The sequence below is a fragment of the Epinephelus lanceolatus genome, chromosome 11 (genome assembly GCF_041903045.1).
Source record: "Epinephelus lanceolatus isolate andai-2023 chromosome 11, ASM4190304v1, whole genome shotgun sequence".
Lineage (NCBI taxonomy): Eukaryota > Metazoa > Chordata > Actinopteri > Perciformes > Serranidae > Epinephelus > Epinephelus lanceolatus.
In genome coordinates, this window is record NC_135744.1 from 29,462,242 (window position 1) to 29,479,391 (window position 17,150).

The following is a 17,150-nucleotide window of genomic DNA, read 5'->3' on the forward strand; positions in this document are numbered from 1 at the left end:
CTGCCCCTGCGACTCAGCCCTGAAAAAGTGGATGTAAATGGATGGATGGATCTAATGTAAATGTTAGCTAACTAGTTCTTCGCCATTATGATTCAGTGACACGCAATGATCTTGCGTAAGCTTGTTAACAGATTGCACAAGGATTCATGGGTAACTGTACGCCTATCATTAATGATGTGTACTGTAATTTATGTTTTGTTTTTATGAATAGGCCGATTTGTCTTTGCATGTAATGTGTTGATTCATGTTAATGCGTATTGTCAGACATTTACATTTTTTGGGGGAAAAAACACATTAAAAATTGAATGAAATCATCAGACAATAATTTGGCAGCACCCCTGCAGTAACTCTGAGGGGGTCCTCTGAGGGTTCGCTCGCCTTCTGTTGAAGACTCCAGCATTAAATGAAAAAAAAATCTGTCATTCCCTGAAACTCAGTAGGACATATTTTGTATCACTGAAAAACCTTGAGATCTTTTATAGAACTGAAATAAGGTTTCATGTGAGTTTGAACAAAGCTAACCCAGACAGGCTAAGAACACCTTTATAATGGTTGGTGCTGTATCAGTAACATTAAATTGGCTACAGAAAAGAATGAAGCCGTAAATGTTTTGCATCTGTTTGGCTGCAGCATGGGAGCCAACAAAACCCCACAGGAACATCAGAGCCTTAGCTTCACAGGGCAGTCAACACACGGTGTATGTGTTTGGCATGCTGTTGCATTTATAAATTACACATGTCTCTCAGGCACCGCATGCCAGCTTAACTTGTACACTGCTGTGAACAGTACACACACCCATTTCATATTTCCTCTCACTTTGACTGACCCTCCTTGTAGTCGGGGTGATGACAGGGGTGTGGGGTGTAGACATAAAAGGTAGAAGAGTTACTGAAGCCAGAGTCTGACAAGTGGTGGTCTTATTCACAGACTCTATGTGAACACGCTTGATTTACATAAAACACACACATACACACACACACATACGCACACCAACTAATGCCTTACAGATTTAAAGGCTAACAGATACTGTAATGTTTCACAGACAAAAAAATCCAATAACCTAATTTTAGGGGAGGTCATAGGTTGATTTGAGTTGGCAGCTGTGTAGTTCCAGGTTGTAGTCTGGGTCCTGCGTGTGTTTGCCTGCATGCCTGCACAAATATAATCATACATATTCACTAATAAAGTGCTGATTCACATTTGAATGCACGTTCAAAGTGCCAGACTTTAACAACTTGGCTGTGGCCTCTCTCTTCGTGTGGAAACTCTCATAAAGCAAAGCTGTAAAGGTTTTGTTTTTATTGGTCCTTCTAGGCATACAAACACTGCCTCTCTCAGGTACACAAAATTACATGTTCACTAAAATAATCCAAACACACACCCAGACACAAACACACCAACACACACAAGTCAAAACCAAAGGAATCCAAGTAAGAATATACATTTTAAGCGAAGAAACCCACAAAAGTTTAGTTTTACCGTTTCCTCTTTTTCTTGTAGGCTCCCTCTCCATCCTTAAAGCACTGGACCGGGAAGAGCAGGAAGTGTTCAATCTGACCATCGTAGCAGAGGATCACGGGATACCTCAGCTTTCCACTTCTCAGGTGCTGTGTGTGCAGGTGATCGATGTGAACGATGAAGCTCCGCTGTTCCAGCAAGCAGAGTTTGAAGCCCAGGTGATGGAAAATCAAGGACCAGGAACGACTGTATTGACAGTTAGTGCCACAGACCGGGACCAAGGTTGGTTTAAATGTGTTATATCAACGCTGTGTAGTGTGGATGCTGAGAAATGGGGACACACAGTACTGTAGGTACAAACTAAATTTTCAGATATACAACTTTAAAAACTTAAAAAAAAAACTTTTATGAAAAATTAAATTGTACACATATTTTTTTGATAATAAAGTCTGTTGATATCTTATGAGGAACACATAGTGTCTTTTGGTCAGTTAGAATTACAGATGAAGTCAAGGAAGGATGTATTTAGGACAACGTCAAAATTATAGAGCATCAAAAGAAAGGAAGCTTCCAAAGTTCACTATAGGAAGAATGACTAAAAAGGTACAGCTAATAAATAGTACAAATGCAGCCATCATTTGGCACATGCAATATTCACCTCATGTCAGTCTACTGACATCAATCTGCTGATGATAATGTTTGCACTCTTGATAGTTGTAGTTTTTATATTTCTTTATGCATAATATTGCTGTACTTGTATTGGTTAGATTCTATTGTTGAATTTATTCTCTCTCACATTCGTGCCTTTTTCTACATGTTAATGTTACATTTTTAAAAGTATGCACCAGTTGAGGATGACCCATTTTCAGTTTTATTATGCTTGCTTAATGACAATAAAGTTCTTGAATCTTGAATGCCTACAGTAGGAATGCCAGAGAATGAAACAACAGAGACACATAATGGTTTTGAGAAACCAAGTCGCTTAAAAAAAAAAAACCAAACCACAAGCTCATGCTAATGAAAATGAGTGGTTACAGCCATCGTCCAGAGCCTCATTTTTCTGGAGTTGTTATTTGGGCTTGCTCTATGTGAATTGGATTCATTAATATCACTGCCTTATTACGCTAATTGTAGCCGATTTGCTTTATTGCCAGTTTTGCAGTTTGCCCAGACTTTTATTTTATTTTATATTTTTATTTGTACTTGTGTTTCACTGCAGGCTCAAATGGCCAAGTGACGTATGGAGGTGTGACAGAGGAAGGCTTCATCATCAACCCGGTGACAGGAGTCATCACCACCACAAGGGAGCTGGATGCAGAGCTACAGGATCACTACACACTCACTGGTACTACTATATTCATTGTCTCACATGACTCTATTTGACCTGTTCAAGCTCACTTATTCCCACAGAACACCTCAAGTACATTAGTTAAAACTTTTGTATGGGCTCCAACATCCCATCAGTTTAACAATCTCCATCTCTTATAAGTGTACGCCAGGGATGGAGGGCTGCCTCCTAACTTTGCCAAGGCTGTAGTCCGTGTGGAGGTGCAGGATGTGAACGACAACGCTCCGGTCTTTGCAAAGCTATGGTACGGACTGGAGGTGCCGGAGAACCAGGCCCCTGTCGAGCTTTGCTTCCTCAAGGCCACAGACCCTGACTCGGGTCCTGGTGGAGAGCTGGAGTACAGGATCACTGGTGAGAAACAGCGTTGTGTGTCTAACCCAAGTATTTTATTAGAATGGATTTAAAGAGCAATTTAGTTCACCACAATTGCTGTAATTGCCGTTGGAGGGTGTATCGAATGTGGAAATAACAATATCCAGAGAGAGGCAGTGAATTTTGTCATTTTTGGTGTTTTTTGGTCTTAAAATGGTCAAGTTTAGATTTACAGGTTGTTGACAGATTATCACAATTTACACTCAGTGTGTGTGTGTGTGCATGCCTGTATGTGATGCATCAGGATTGCTTTTTGGTGATATCCGATATTGTAATGACAGTGTTCATAAAACATTTTGGTCAGTGTATTGCTTTAGACAGTGCTCTATCACTTACATATGGAAAATGAGATCTACATATAGCTAACAGGCTCACTCCTGGTACTCTTCTGTCTTATTTCAAAAATAGTCCATTCCATTTTGCTGTCTGGAGCACATTCAAACTTTAACTTAAGTGCAGAGTTGGCACAACTACTTTTAACACCCAGTCTGCATAAAATTCTTGGATTTTTAAAGATTTTTCTTCGTTAATTCTCCTTCCAGCTGGGGACTCTGATGGAGATTTCCACCTCGACGCCAGCACAGGAGCCCTGTCCACATCACGCAGCCTAGACAGGGAGACGAGGCCTGAATACACTCTGGAGGTGGTGGCCACAGACCAAGGCAGCCCTGCTCTCAGCAGTACTGTCACAGTGGAAGTGAAAGTACTGGATGTCAATGACAACAGCCCTGTCTTCAGCAGAAGTAGCTACCCTGTGGAAGTGTCAGAGGATGCTGCAGAGGGGTCCAAAGTTCTGGAGGTAAGTAGATAAAGTTATGAAGTAGATTTTATAACAAAAGACCTCATTATGTCAGGGGTACTCATTTAATGCTAAAAATGTATTTAACTATTTCCAGGTGTCAGCCACAGACGCTGATGATGACATGAATGGGAAGGTTCTGTACTTCCTTAGCCGAGAAGCACACGGGGCGTTCAGTGTGGATGAGAGCACTGGTGTTATTACCACATCAGCACCTCTGGACCGTGAAAAGCGAGCGTCATACAGCTTCCAGGTGTTTGCTGTTGACCTTTCACCTGCTGAACCCAGGAACACCTCTGCTCAGGTACATGAAGGGTTAAATGTTGAAGTTGTTAAGGTAACTCGTTGAAAAACAATATTATAATTCACTTTTTTTATGGACAGTACATTAGCAATGATTTTTGCACTCAACCCAGATATTACCTTTTCCTTCTAGGTGACAGTCACCGTCCTAGATGTCAACGACAACACTCCCTTCTTCATCCAGGATCCGCTGGTCATCGAAGTGTCCAGCAGGCGTTCCCAGCGGGTTCTAGCCACCATGAAGGCCGAGGATAAAGACTTTGGAGCCAATGGTTCTGTCTTTTACCGTTTCGCCATGCCAGTCAAGGGCTTCAGCATCAACTCCCTGACTGGGGAGATCCAGGCCACTGAGCCTCTGGGGAGTCTGACCCAGGCTCAGAGGACCCTGATAGTGGAGGCCATGGACCAGGGCAGCCCAGCTCAGTCTGCACAGGGAGTGGTGGTGATTTACGTGAAGGAGGTGGAGTACAACGGCATTCGCTTCTCCAGGAATGCGAGAGACGTGAGCCTACAGGAGAACGCTGTAAAAGGTCTGACATTAATATAGTATTATTAGAAATTAGAATAATCAACTCTGTTAATTTGTCCTGCTTCACACTTTGAAGATCTCTCTGCTGTCACAGTTGTGGAATATTTTCTCTGCTTTACTTGAAAAATGTAGGCACAGCTGTGGCTCAGGCTCAGGCTCAACACCCAGATGGCACACGTAGGGGTATCAGCTACAGCCTCTTCAGTGGGAACAGAAAGCAGGCATTCAGCATCAGCTCCTCAACAGGTGAAACACAATAAAACTCAATTATTGTTTTTTGTATTATGTCCTATGGTGTTAATGAGATGTGTATCGAAAAAAAAAAATCTAAACCCATCAGTTTAATCTGTCTCTTGATGATCTGATTTTCCACTTAAATCTCCAGGTGAAATCATGGTGCAGAGCTCTAATGGACTGGACTTTGAAGACACCCCCAGACTCCGTCTAGTTGTGAAGGCTGAAACGGTGTCCTCCACATCTTTCATGGCTATCAACCTGATCCTGCAGGATGTCAATGACAACCTCCCTCGCTTTCAGCTGCAGAATTATGTGGCTTACATGAGAGAAGCACAGGGATATGAGATGCCAATCATACAGGTACTTTCCAGATATAGAAACTGCACAATAAATAATACATAGTCAGTCTACTGGTTTGGTTTACTGGAGTTTTCCCTAGGGGCAAAATCAATTCTCACCATCATCCCTTTTTCTTTCCTCTCCTCCACCTTCTCCCAGGTGATGGCTGAGGATGTGGATCAGGGCCAAAACGGTCAAGTGACTTACTCCATCCAGTCGTCAGGCATGAGCGGCCTGTTCAAGATCGACCCGATGACAGGAAGCATCACAACTGCGGCCATCATGGACCGTGAGATCTTTACACAGACCAAGTAAGAGCACACCTATGGTTGAATAAACGTCATCAAAGAACCATTTTATGTGCACATTTTGAGGCTGGATATATATTTTACCTGTAAAAAATAAGTCTAAGCTTCTACAAGTCCATTCTGTATTCACACAGGGTAAAATATATAGAAGGAAATAATTGGATATAGCACATCATGAGTCATGTTGTAACATTTTACTGTAACATTTTGATTTTTTAAACTTTTATAACTACCTATACCTTTAGTGTATTATCTTCAACATTATGATTAAGGTTTTAGAACTGCACATGTAATAAGAAACAGGATGACTTTTTGGACAATCTCTTTTTTTGCCCACACACAGGCTAGTGGTAACAGCAACTGATAGAGGAAGTCCACGACTGGCTGGTTCGGCAACATTAACTGTGATAATCGTTGACCAAAATGACAACAGTCCCACTATTCCCTTACCCAAGGAAGTCCGTATCCCAGAGAGTAAGTGCTCTAATTTGCAGGACTTTTTCCTTTTGGTTTTCTTTTTTGACAGTTTACAGCAAATGCATTACATTTAAAAAATACATACTGTCATTAGTCAAACCCCGCACAGGTCTAAGGATGTGTAGTTGAGCATCTTGGTTGTGCAACAATTTAAAACCAAGAAAAAGCGAAAGCTACATAAAGCTAATCGTTTTTCTTTCTCTCTCTACCAGATATGTTGATTGGGACCGAGATCACTCTTGTGACAGGTAACGACGTCGACTCCAGTCCTGCCCTCTCCTACTCCTTGCAGCTGGACCCAACAGCCTCAGGCAAGTTTGGGATCCACCGCTACAGTGGAGGTGTGTCACTCACTGCCCCTCTGGACTTTGAGGAGAAGACATGGTACACCCTGACTGTCAGAGCCACAGACAGCCAGCACCAAACTGAGGCTAACATTACAATACTGGTGGAGGATATTAATGACAATGCACCTGCGTTCACCCATGATCTCTATCAGGTAGGATGGCTCATAAATCAAGCTGATGTTCATTTTATTTTTGGCGCCAGTGCATTGACTGCATTCATGGTAATTAAATGTGCGTTGTAAGGAAGCTGATGTACCCATTGCATGCTATTTCCTACCTAAGGAAATCACAGAATAACTGTGTATATATTTCTGATTTCTTCACACGTTATCGTATAAAGTTTGACAGGAAATTAAACTTCAGAAACTCTCCAGCAGACCACTAGATCGTGAAAGAGAAAACTGCACTTGTAGACGGGCACGCATATTTTTAAAAAAATACATATATACAATCCCCAGGTGCACAAAGTCGGGTGATAAAAGTTAACTGCCTATTATTACCCTGGGAAAAGGTTGCAGAGATCAGCCTGTATTTACGTCTTTGTCTCAGGAAATGACCTCAACGTTAGCACAAACTTCAGGAAAACAGGAACTATGATATAAAATGCAGTTTTCCCCTCTGTGAGTTTAGTGCCTGTTGACCTATGGGAATTTTATTACAGTATTTAAGCGATTCATTGTTGGATTATTTGTTTCTTTTACCCTGATGCTCATATGTTGTTATTAATATCTTTGTGCTGCAGGTAACTCTGCCTGAGCACACACCGCCAGGAAGTGTAGTAGTCACAGTAACAGCAACTGACAGGGACTCGGGAGAGAACGGAAAGATCACCTACAGAGTGACGTCATCAACACAGGAGGGTTTCTACATTGACCCCAACAATGGTACATAACCTTGACTCCATCCCTGATATAGTTTCACTCCATAAATAAGTTTCTAGTTTCAAGAGTAATATAGCATGCATTACATTTTAAAAGTAACTTTCCCAGCACAATGGTTGACTCTCTCTTATGTCCTCTGTATTCAGGAACCCTGTTCATCAATCACAGGGCGGAATTTGACCCTGAACGTCCATCAGTCAGTATTGTTATTGAAGCTCGTGATGGAGGTTCGCCTTCACTCTCCTCACTCACCACTGTCCAGGTCCAAATCTCTGACGTCAATGACAACGCTCCTGTGTTTCATCAGTCGGAGTACAGGTCAGTCTACATTCATTAGATTCTGAATGTGTTATGGTGTAACCTCAACAGCTGTCCTTACATACGTAATGTTCTTCCGTCTGCAGGGCTACTGTTTCTGAGGACACCATCCCGGGGTCAACAGTTCTGACTTTTGAGGCTTTTGACAGTGACCTCTCTAGAGAAAACTGCGGCTTTGACTTCGCTATTGCCAACGGGAATGAGGGAAATGCATTCCAGATTGAAAGCAGCGTGCGGTTCCTGGAGGGGCGGGGCTTTCAGACAGTTGGGACTCTGCTGTTGGCCGAGGGGCTCGACTTTGAAACCAAGCCACTTTACAACCTCACTGTGGTGGTGTCAGACCGTGGTGTGCCCCAGAGGAGCTCCAATGTTGCTGCGGTGATAACCATTGGTGATGTGAATGATAACCCTCCCGTGTTCAGCAGAGCAGAATATACTGTGTCACTGAGCGAGGGAGCTGCCGCCGGGACTGAGATCATCCGACTGACTGCTACAGGTGAGCAAAAGTCTTTTGTTTTTCTCCAGTTTTCTCTACTCTTCTCACCATTTTTCACAGTTTCTCTTTTACTTTGTCCCCCAGTTTATTCATTGTACTCTGTTGTCTTTTTTCCAGACCCAGACTCAACTCCCAATGCTGAGGTCCAGTACACTATCAGCTCTGGTGATGAGGTGAACTTGTTTACCATGGACCAGTGGACTGGAGCCTTGCGGCTTCAGCGAGCACTTGACCGTGAGCACCAGTCCACACATATTGTCATCATCCAGGCCACAGATGGACAGGGCCACTTCGCGCTTGCTCCAGTCATTGTTGAAGTCAAAGATGTAAATGACAATCATCCGTTCTTCCCTGTGGAAGTCCTGACAGCCAGTATCAGAGAAAACCAACCAGCAAACTCAGCTGTGACTGTTCTACATGCTATAGACCATGACACGGGGGTTTTTGGCCAACTGAAGTACTACATTGTGGAACGGTCTGTGGCCGGAAAAGACAGCTTCACCGTGGACCAGAGCTCTGGAGAAATTAAAAGCAAAGTTCCCTTTGACTTTGAGAAGGTCAACTCCTTTAACTTCGTAGCAGTGGCAATGGATTCAGGCAACCACTCAGCCACCGTAACTGTGCAGGTGTTTGTCACAGGTGAGGATGAGTACGACCCACTCTTCACATCCTCTGATTTCTCTTTTGAAGTCCCAGAGGGAGCCAAGAAAGGCCAAAGCATTGGCCAGGTCCAGGCAAATGATGAGGATGGAGGGGTGGATGGTATTGTTCTCTATTCTCTTCCCACCAGCTCCCAGTACTTTGATGTAAACAAAACCACTGGAGTCATTTTCCTTAAAGTGGACAGTTCAGGCAGCAGTAGTAGCAGTGGCTCTGGCCGGTCCAAACAGGAAACCAGACTGATGACCCTGGATGTGAAAGCTCACAGTCCTCTAGAGGCATCTCGCACTTCGACAGCCCAGGTTTCCATTGATGTCACAAACACCAACTTTGGCCTGGCTGCTGATGTCAACATCCTCCTGATTAGCATCATTGCTGTGTCTCTTGGTTTTATCATATTGCTTGTGGTCATGGCTGTGGTGGTGTTCCTCATCAAGTCACGCAGGAGAAAGAAAGCCCAGGATGCAGGAAATAGAACTGTTGCGTCAGGAACTGCTCTACAGAAATTAGATGATTGCAACACAGGACCAGGAGGGGAGAGGATTTACCACCAGGCCCTGCCAGGCTATACTGGAGATCAGGGTGGGGCCGGTGGTGGTCCCTACACTAGAGGGGGTTCTCTGGATCCTTCTCATTCCAGTGGAAGAGGGTCAGCTGAGGCAGCGGAGGATGATGAGATCAGAATGATAAATGAGTACCCCCGCGTCGCATCAATTACCTCGTCTATGCAGGAGCACATCTCTGCCAGAGGACCAGACTCTGGGATTCAGCAGGACGCTGACCAGCTCTCTGATATTTCCTGTGAGCCTGCAGCTTTAGAGGGCAGCAGCTGGTTCAAAGGAAAGAAACTGGGAGGCAGTCTCAGTGGGACCTTGCTCTCTGGCCAGCTCCCAGTCTATAGGGACGAGGGAGGTGGGTACCTAGGAGTAGGCCGTGGCCTTAACATATCCCTCCCCAAGGATTACGCCTTCCCTGAGGACGGTAAACCTTCAGTGGATGGTTCCCTCACAGCAATCGTTGCCAGTGATGAAGAGCTCCGCGGAAGCTATAACTGGGATTACCTGCTCAACTGGTGCCCTCAGTTCCAGCCTCTGGCTAATGTCTTCACAGAGATCGCTAGGCTGAAAGATGAAACTGCCCAGCAGAGCCAGAACCCTCGCCAACCCTTCCAGCCCAAGCACAAAATGGATCCCAAGCCTAGAATTGACCCTCCACCACTCATCACATCAGTAGCCCATCCAGGGGCCATGTCAGTTCCCCCCAAGGTCCCTGTGATTGGACGGACATTCCCCCACTTGGCCTCACTTCGCAGGTCCCCGATCAGTCACGAAGGATCCATTTCATCTGCAGCGATGTCCCCAAGCTTCTCCCCTTCGCTGTCCCCTCTGGCAGCTCGATCTCCAGCTGTTTCTCCCTTTGGAGTCAACCAAGGGCCCTCAGCATCGATGATCAGCACCAGGGAACCCTCACTGGACCAGAGTCCTGATCACGAGATGAGAATATGAAGGAAAAATTAGAAAATTATCTAAGGAAGAACTGTAAGACAGACAACCTGAACAAAGCATGATGGGGCATCCTTTTGGCTGTTCTTTTCGTGAAACAAAAGAAGTGGAGGTGTCAGTCGTACTGTCATTCTCGAAACCATTGTTTTCATCGTGAGAATGAAGGTGTCACAAATGTCCGACTTGTGATGTTTGTATCAAGTGTCTGACTGTATGATTTTTTGACATTAAAGACACACCCATAACCTACTCCTGGTAAAATATTTGCATTCTTTGAAGTATTTCTATTGATCAACAGTGTTACAGGAATACACAAAGTGGAACACGTGCCTGGGTTGACACGACCAGCCCACCTTTTCATGTCAACAGTGACGCAGGTCTCCATGAACTGATCGGGGTTAAGAGGTAAACTGGCCTCTTCATGGGAATGTGCACTTACCATGCCCTGCAGTCGGAGATCCCTTAGTGTGTAGATAGATATAGATGTGTAGTTTTCATGTTACCTCGCTGGCTGGCCAGAGAACTAAGGACCTTGTTCCTCTCTTTGTGTCTGTGGACATCTTTACACTCCAGTATTAAACGCATCAAGTGGCTGCTTTTAAAATGGCCTCTGGACATGTGTGTGAATCCCATGGACAGACAAACAATGTGTGTTGACAAAGACTGATTCATTGAACTGGCAATGCATCACACGGTGGAACAGCAATGGAGATTATTGGGTTTTTTTTCTCATTAGTTGAGATGACACTTTTTTTAATTTTTACTTTTATTTTTATATATTTTTATATGAAATTATGATTTCAGATCCAGAAATGCCATTATTCCACATGGAGGGGTTATTGTTTTTGTGTATTTGCATATATGTATATTTGTATGTATGCAAGCTATGTACTGTATGTGTCTCCTAGGTTTTTAGAGACTCTTGTGACAGTTCTGATGTGAGCGAGAAGGAGACGTTTGTGTTTTTAGCATTATTTATATGAAAAGAGGACTTGCTGCCACATTTCGACAGTAGGAAACCAAGCACAGCTCACTCTATGCTGTGTTGTTACCTTAAGATTTTTTTTGTCAAATTGTAGATCATCCTAAATCTAAAACAGCAACTGGATGAAAACCTGTGATCATTCTAAATGTCTGCTCCTCCAGCAGTTTAGCACTCCCTCTGTTATTCAGGGACAACTCAATTTGCTGATCACCTCTGTGTCTTTGAAAGAAAGTGCTTCCTAAAGTCAGTCACATCAGTCATTAACTCAAATGCATTTTTACTGTGAAGTTGTTCATCTCAGCACAACAGAAATAACATGCAATGTACAGGCTGGGATTCTCATAGGAAAGTGGCATAACTTGGAAATGTAGCACTTGAGCCAGACTAGTGGGAAGCAAACGCCTGAATGCATGAGCGCTGATGAATGTACAAGGATTTAGCAATCGGTGCAGTATTTATTTTCCGTGTTAAGTCTCTGTTCTGTGCATTTTATTGCTATGATTCACTCATCTAGGTTGTCACCAGCATGATGAGGTGTTTTCTATTTCCATGTGTTTAACTCATCATCTGCACCTTCTTTCTTTTCTCCCATTGTTCAGATCCAATTTAGTGATCTGCTAGCATAGCAAGAGGCAAAATGCTTTAACAGTGTCTTTGTCATTCTTTCATATATTTATCCTTCAAGCCTGCTTTTAATCTTTTGGGGTAATTGCAGCAATTGGATGTCCATTTGTTCTCAAGAGATGGCTTCTACCTCTGTCCTTTGTTCAACATAACCCTACAAATCGCCTCATGCAAAGCTGGCGCCACTTCAGCTAAAAGCTACACATGCCACGAGCCTAACTCCAGCACAACATGTTCTCGACTCATAATCATGCTGTCTCAGAGACATTTCTGTGTTGGAGGACCTCCATTTGGAGCTCAGTTTGAGATGACTGCCAGAGGGTGATCATTGGATCAATGGCAGATAAAAAAAAGAGCTGTACATGTATTTGAAGCAAATAAATTCCTACTGATCTCTTTTGACAAACTGGTGTCAGACTTCATCTTTTTCAGATTGCAAACCAAGGCTTTGAGGGAAGAACTGAGAAGTAATTAAACTTTAACAGTGTTCCAGTTATCTTAGCTGTGAGTTGTAGCTTTGAAGAGCTGGAGTTAACATAAAACTTTAGAGAGGGATATTACTAAAGGGAGGGGAAGACTTGGCTTTGGGTGGAATCACAGCAGACCATATGAGAGCAGTGAGCCAGGAGACAGAGACCTACATTCAGTATGGTCACCATCTGGCCTTCAAGAGAAGCAAATATTAACCCGAAGGTAAAACTGAACAGTAGCCCTATATGCTGTTTAGGCTAATACAGTACATAAGCATCATGATAGCCAATGTGGCTGTTATCAGGCCATTAAATGGCCATTATCTGCATTAATAAGTGTCATAGATGTCAGTTAGTAGGGGCCTGCCACACCTACTATTAGGTTGAGAACGCCATTATCAGGCCAAATGAAACTCAGGTCCCATGTGAATTCAATATTTATGTCCAACCATGATCTTTTCCAAAACCTAACCACATTGTTTTGACACCTAAACCAAAGGAAAGTGGAAGTGAGACCTAACAAACTGGTAGCCGCCATTGAATTAGCTGATAACAGCATTGTAAACTGACCAGTAGGTGTAGCAAGCCCCTACTGACCCATATCTACATGTACAAGACTTGTAGCTTATTAGATATTTTAAACCACGACTGATAAAAATACAACATAAAATCAAAAAGAGAAAAAGAAGACCCAAAAAATGACATATTTGCAAATAGGCTATGGGAATAGAGTATATAAATATGACAGTATAATACAAGAATGACAAAATCTATGAATGACTTAGGGTGCACATTACAGAATGATGCACTTATAGACTCAGGTAATCTGTACATTGAACCCCTGACTTTACTAAATATGTATAGCTTGGTATCACAGACATACCAGTAAACCAACATGCAAAATATTTTATATTTTACTTTTATATTTCCTAAATTCTTACACTGCATTTGGATTTTCTATCCAAATGATGCACACCGCCAGTACTGTCCTATATATTCCTATTTCCTTACTAACACGAGTCTTGAGTAAAGCTGTGGGAAAATGTATTTTTCTATAACAAGATACATGTAAGATGTATCAGAGAAACCTGAGAACCAGCCAAGTTCCAGCCAACAGTGGATTCAGTTCTTCCAGCTCATATAAAGGCATATGATGTTGATGTAGCTGAATAATTGCAAAATGTTTATTTCATATGGAGCACAGACATGTTTGCATAGCTGCTGGGGATTTCTGCCTCATTTGGTCATCACACACAGCCGTGCAGTGTTTCTGTGTTATTGTTATGTACAGAAGGAGCTAGACATGGGTTTTGACAAGGTGCAAGAGAAACAGCCAGAGACAGAAGCTCCTGCGGTACCAGTGAGACAGTCACAAGACGTCATGTGAAATTAGAGGTGATGACGAATTGCACATCTGAAACAAAAACTTTATTTGAATGTTGATTGTGTAATTTATATAGTGAATAATCTGGCATGTGCAGTCAGCTGAGGATCAGTTGTCCAACTCACAGGGTGAAGAACATATTAACTGAACTGCAGTCTTGCCTGGGAAACTAAAAACAAAAGCTCTCTACCCTCACTTACGCGCTCACCTCAACACACAGCTGTGTTTACAGCCTGCTGTCCCAAGACTGCTTTTGCAGCCTACTCCCTCACTAACCCCACACAACTCCAAATAATCACAAGCACACACATGCACACGGTTAGAAGCTACTACACAGTGACACACACATGGCCCACAACAATCTCCCCAGCTGATATTGGCCCAGATCCAGCTCCTACAGGCACATACTTGGCAGGTTATTTAGTAAAATCTGGGGGAAACCTGTCTGGAGCAGGAGTCTATCCCCTGGAGAAGTTGTAAGCCGAATATAAAATTGTTGGTACACTAAAATATTTGTGTGTATCTGTGTGTGTGTATGTGAGTGTGTTATTATGAAGTTTTGTATATTAATCTGTAAGACAGTGGTGATCAACCAGAAACACAATACAGTGCCTTACATCCTTCTCATCAGGTGTTGAAATAATAATCATAATACTATATGTAATGTGTGATGGCCACAGGGCTTGGTCAGTGTGTTTTCCTGTGTTCCTGCCTCTGTGTTCCTCTTCCAGAGTCTCCTTGATTGCCTGCCCCTCCCACTTCGTTTAGGGATTGGCTTCACCTGCTTGGGGCTTTTAAAAGCTGGGTGAATCCAAGATGGCTCGCTCTCCCTCACACCCTCCTTGGTTTGCTTGGTTTGGGTTGATTATGTTGAAATCAGCCTTAGTTTCCTTTTACGCATAGCTTGTGTTAGCACCCACATACTCATAGCACCCAACACCCTCACCACACTACTGATTGCTGACTTAACCATTAGTTTTCCTTTGAGTATTACAACAAATTATTTATTTAAAAGCTGTTCCTGTGTCGACCTCCCTTCTTTGTTATGCTCTCCAACAAGCTGGGCATAAGAAATGTTAAAGATGAATACTTCACATTTAAAAAGTTTGGAGGGGCTTTAATATGCTCAACTTCTGAGTCAGCTAAGGCCTCGGAGATATCGATATAAAAAGCCAGTTTAAAGTAAATTAAGACAAATTCACCTGATTTAAGGAGGACCTAAAAATGTTTTTCATTATGGTCTGTCATATAATGTCAGATGTGCATATTAAACAAGGCTTAAGTTCCAAGTAATGAGGTAAACATAGACTACATAAAAGCAATCCCTGTGAGCAAAAGCCTCAGGTTTCAGAGTCATCTGAATATTCTGTTTCCAACATTATTTTCTACTTATATTATATTTATTAATCCCAAAAAGACAAGCAGACTTTTTAGCTTGTGACACATTTAGGGTGCGTTTCGGATCGCATACTTTTTCTTTTTACTTTTAGTGGGTACTACAGCTGCCCTTAAAAAGTACATATTGTTGCATGCAGTATGCACACATCGGGACATACTACTTTCTCATAACATGACGTCCTGGACTTTGACCCTCTTGCTTTTATGTGCGTTACCTTGGAAATAAAACAAACGCCACTTACCAAGTTTGCCATGTATGTTAACTTTGCAATGTATAGTTTAACTTTAAAGTTATATCTGTACAGATTGTGGATTCTAACATTATATTTGCAACAGCGAAATCGTATCTACATTGTTTTTATAGTGAGGTCCTGTTGTTTGTAATTATGATTATTTTAGTCAGTTAAACAATCGATATTCCTGTTATTACTATCTGACTGTTCATCCGTCGTTGCAACTTCTGACAATTGTCAATCAGCTGTCAAGCCATCATCTGTTTGTGGCTCAGTTGACGTGTATCATCCGTCGTGGGTCAGAATAGCCAGTAAAGCGTAATGGCTTGCATACTGCAAAATTGGACGCAGTAAAACATCCCTGGTATTTTGGCATACTGCATTCCGCATACTATGTATTAAGACAAACTAAATCTTTTTCTGGCATATAAGTGTGGTAGTATGAGTATTGGAATGCACAGTTTTTTATATGGTCATCAGCTTATGCACGCTAGTGCATGTGTTTAGATTATATAGCCTACATTGCTACATGTAGCTACATGCTAACATCAGGGAAACACATCATCTTGGTTACTGATATTGTTAATTTCTTCCCGATTTTAGATCGTATTCCTGCTGAAACATGTCCGGTTAGGAAGATTTTTGGTTTAGAAGCTTTCACTGATGATTTTTCATGGAAAAAAGGGTCACTATGTTACAGTCATTTCCAGGTGCAGAGACACTGACATACAGAAACACTGACCAATCAGAGCAAACTGGGCTTTTTGGCTTAAAGAGCCAGGCACTAAAACGGAGTGCGTCAGACAGAGGGTGAAAACGGATGCTCCTGCACAGACAGTACAAGAAAACAGTGTTTTTTTAAACATTATAACATGTAAGCATGTTCTAGCAGAAACCTCAAATACAAATATGAACCCGAAAATGAGCACAACTGGTCCCCTTTAATTTCCAAGAAGATAATTTGATTTAATTTATCACTGTTTGCTCTTTTACCATAGAGCACAAATACAGCATTTCAATGTAACCTCCAGTTGGTAAGAAAGCATCACGTTCACTGACAGCTTCTGGAATGTGTTTAATTGTAGAAAAGTTGCCAGAAAAGTCATTACAAGCGTTTGGAGCAGAAGTGTAAGCTTTGGAGAAACACAATTATGTACTTTGATAAACTTATTCTCCACAAATGTCCCTCCTGGAAAAACATTCCAAGAACGCACACTCAGTTAAAGACCGTGTTTTCTTTCCAGTGGGTCTGGATAATCTGCAGCTGCACTCTCTGGGAATCAAGCCTGTAAACATCATATTAGACTTGGCCCGGGCTGTAGTTAGCATCCAGGTGCTCTTTTATTCTGACTTCGATCAGTTCAACTTCATTAAACAATGAATCAGTACATGCCCATTAATATACATCCAGTAAAACACAAAATATGCATGCGGCTGTTAAGTATGAAGTATCGTGCAGGGTATATTAGAGACAAATATTGATGTACCACAGCAGTTGATACAGTATTCATGAATGTAGGTCAGTGCATAGAGGGGAGGAGAGGGGGACAAAAACAGAACAGAGAGAGGAACAGCTCTGAAAGTAAAACTCTTAATTGTAACTTAACTGAGCTTGAGGTCCTGCGGGGGTTTTTTGAACTGCTATCTGTCAAAGAAAGTTTTCATTAAGACATATTAATGAA

At 42.3% G+C, this 17,150-nt stretch overlaps 1 protein-coding gene across 1 annotated transcript in view; it reads left to right on the forward strand.

Moving 5' to 3' along the window:
• The window catches only part of dchs1b (dachsous cadherin-related 1b), a 94,740-nt gene extending 82,351 nt beyond the window's left edge, over nucleotides 1-12,389 (forward strand). Inside the window, exons 15-29 of the mRNA XM_033642261.2 lie at nucleotides 1,501-1,740; nucleotides 2,678-2,803; nucleotides 2,948-3,157; nucleotides 3,721-3,977; nucleotides 4,075-4,281; nucleotides 4,414-4,810; nucleotides 4,942-5,055; nucleotides 5,195-5,406; nucleotides 5,545-5,696; nucleotides 6,037-6,167; nucleotides 6,383-6,669; nucleotides 7,260-7,401; nucleotides 7,545-7,716; nucleotides 7,803-8,212; nucleotides 8,330-12,389. Of these exons, the coding sequence (XP_033498152.2) occupies nucleotides 1,501-1,740; nucleotides 2,678-2,803; nucleotides 2,948-3,157; nucleotides 3,721-3,977; nucleotides 4,075-4,281; nucleotides 4,414-4,810; nucleotides 4,942-5,055; nucleotides 5,195-5,406; nucleotides 5,545-5,696; nucleotides 6,037-6,167; nucleotides 6,383-6,669; nucleotides 7,260-7,401; nucleotides 7,545-7,716; nucleotides 7,803-8,212; nucleotides 8,330-10,377 (5,105 nt within the window). The 3' untranslated portion in view covers nucleotides 10,378-12,389. The remainder of the gene's footprint in view (nucleotides 1-1,500; nucleotides 1,741-2,677; nucleotides 2,804-2,947; nucleotides 3,158-3,720; nucleotides 3,978-4,074; nucleotides 4,282-4,413; nucleotides 4,811-4,941; nucleotides 5,056-5,194; nucleotides 5,407-5,544; nucleotides 5,697-6,036; nucleotides 6,168-6,382; nucleotides 6,670-7,259; nucleotides 7,402-7,544; nucleotides 7,717-7,802; nucleotides 8,213-8,329) is intronic.
• Nucleotides 12,390-17,150: the final 4,761 nt, after the last annotated feature.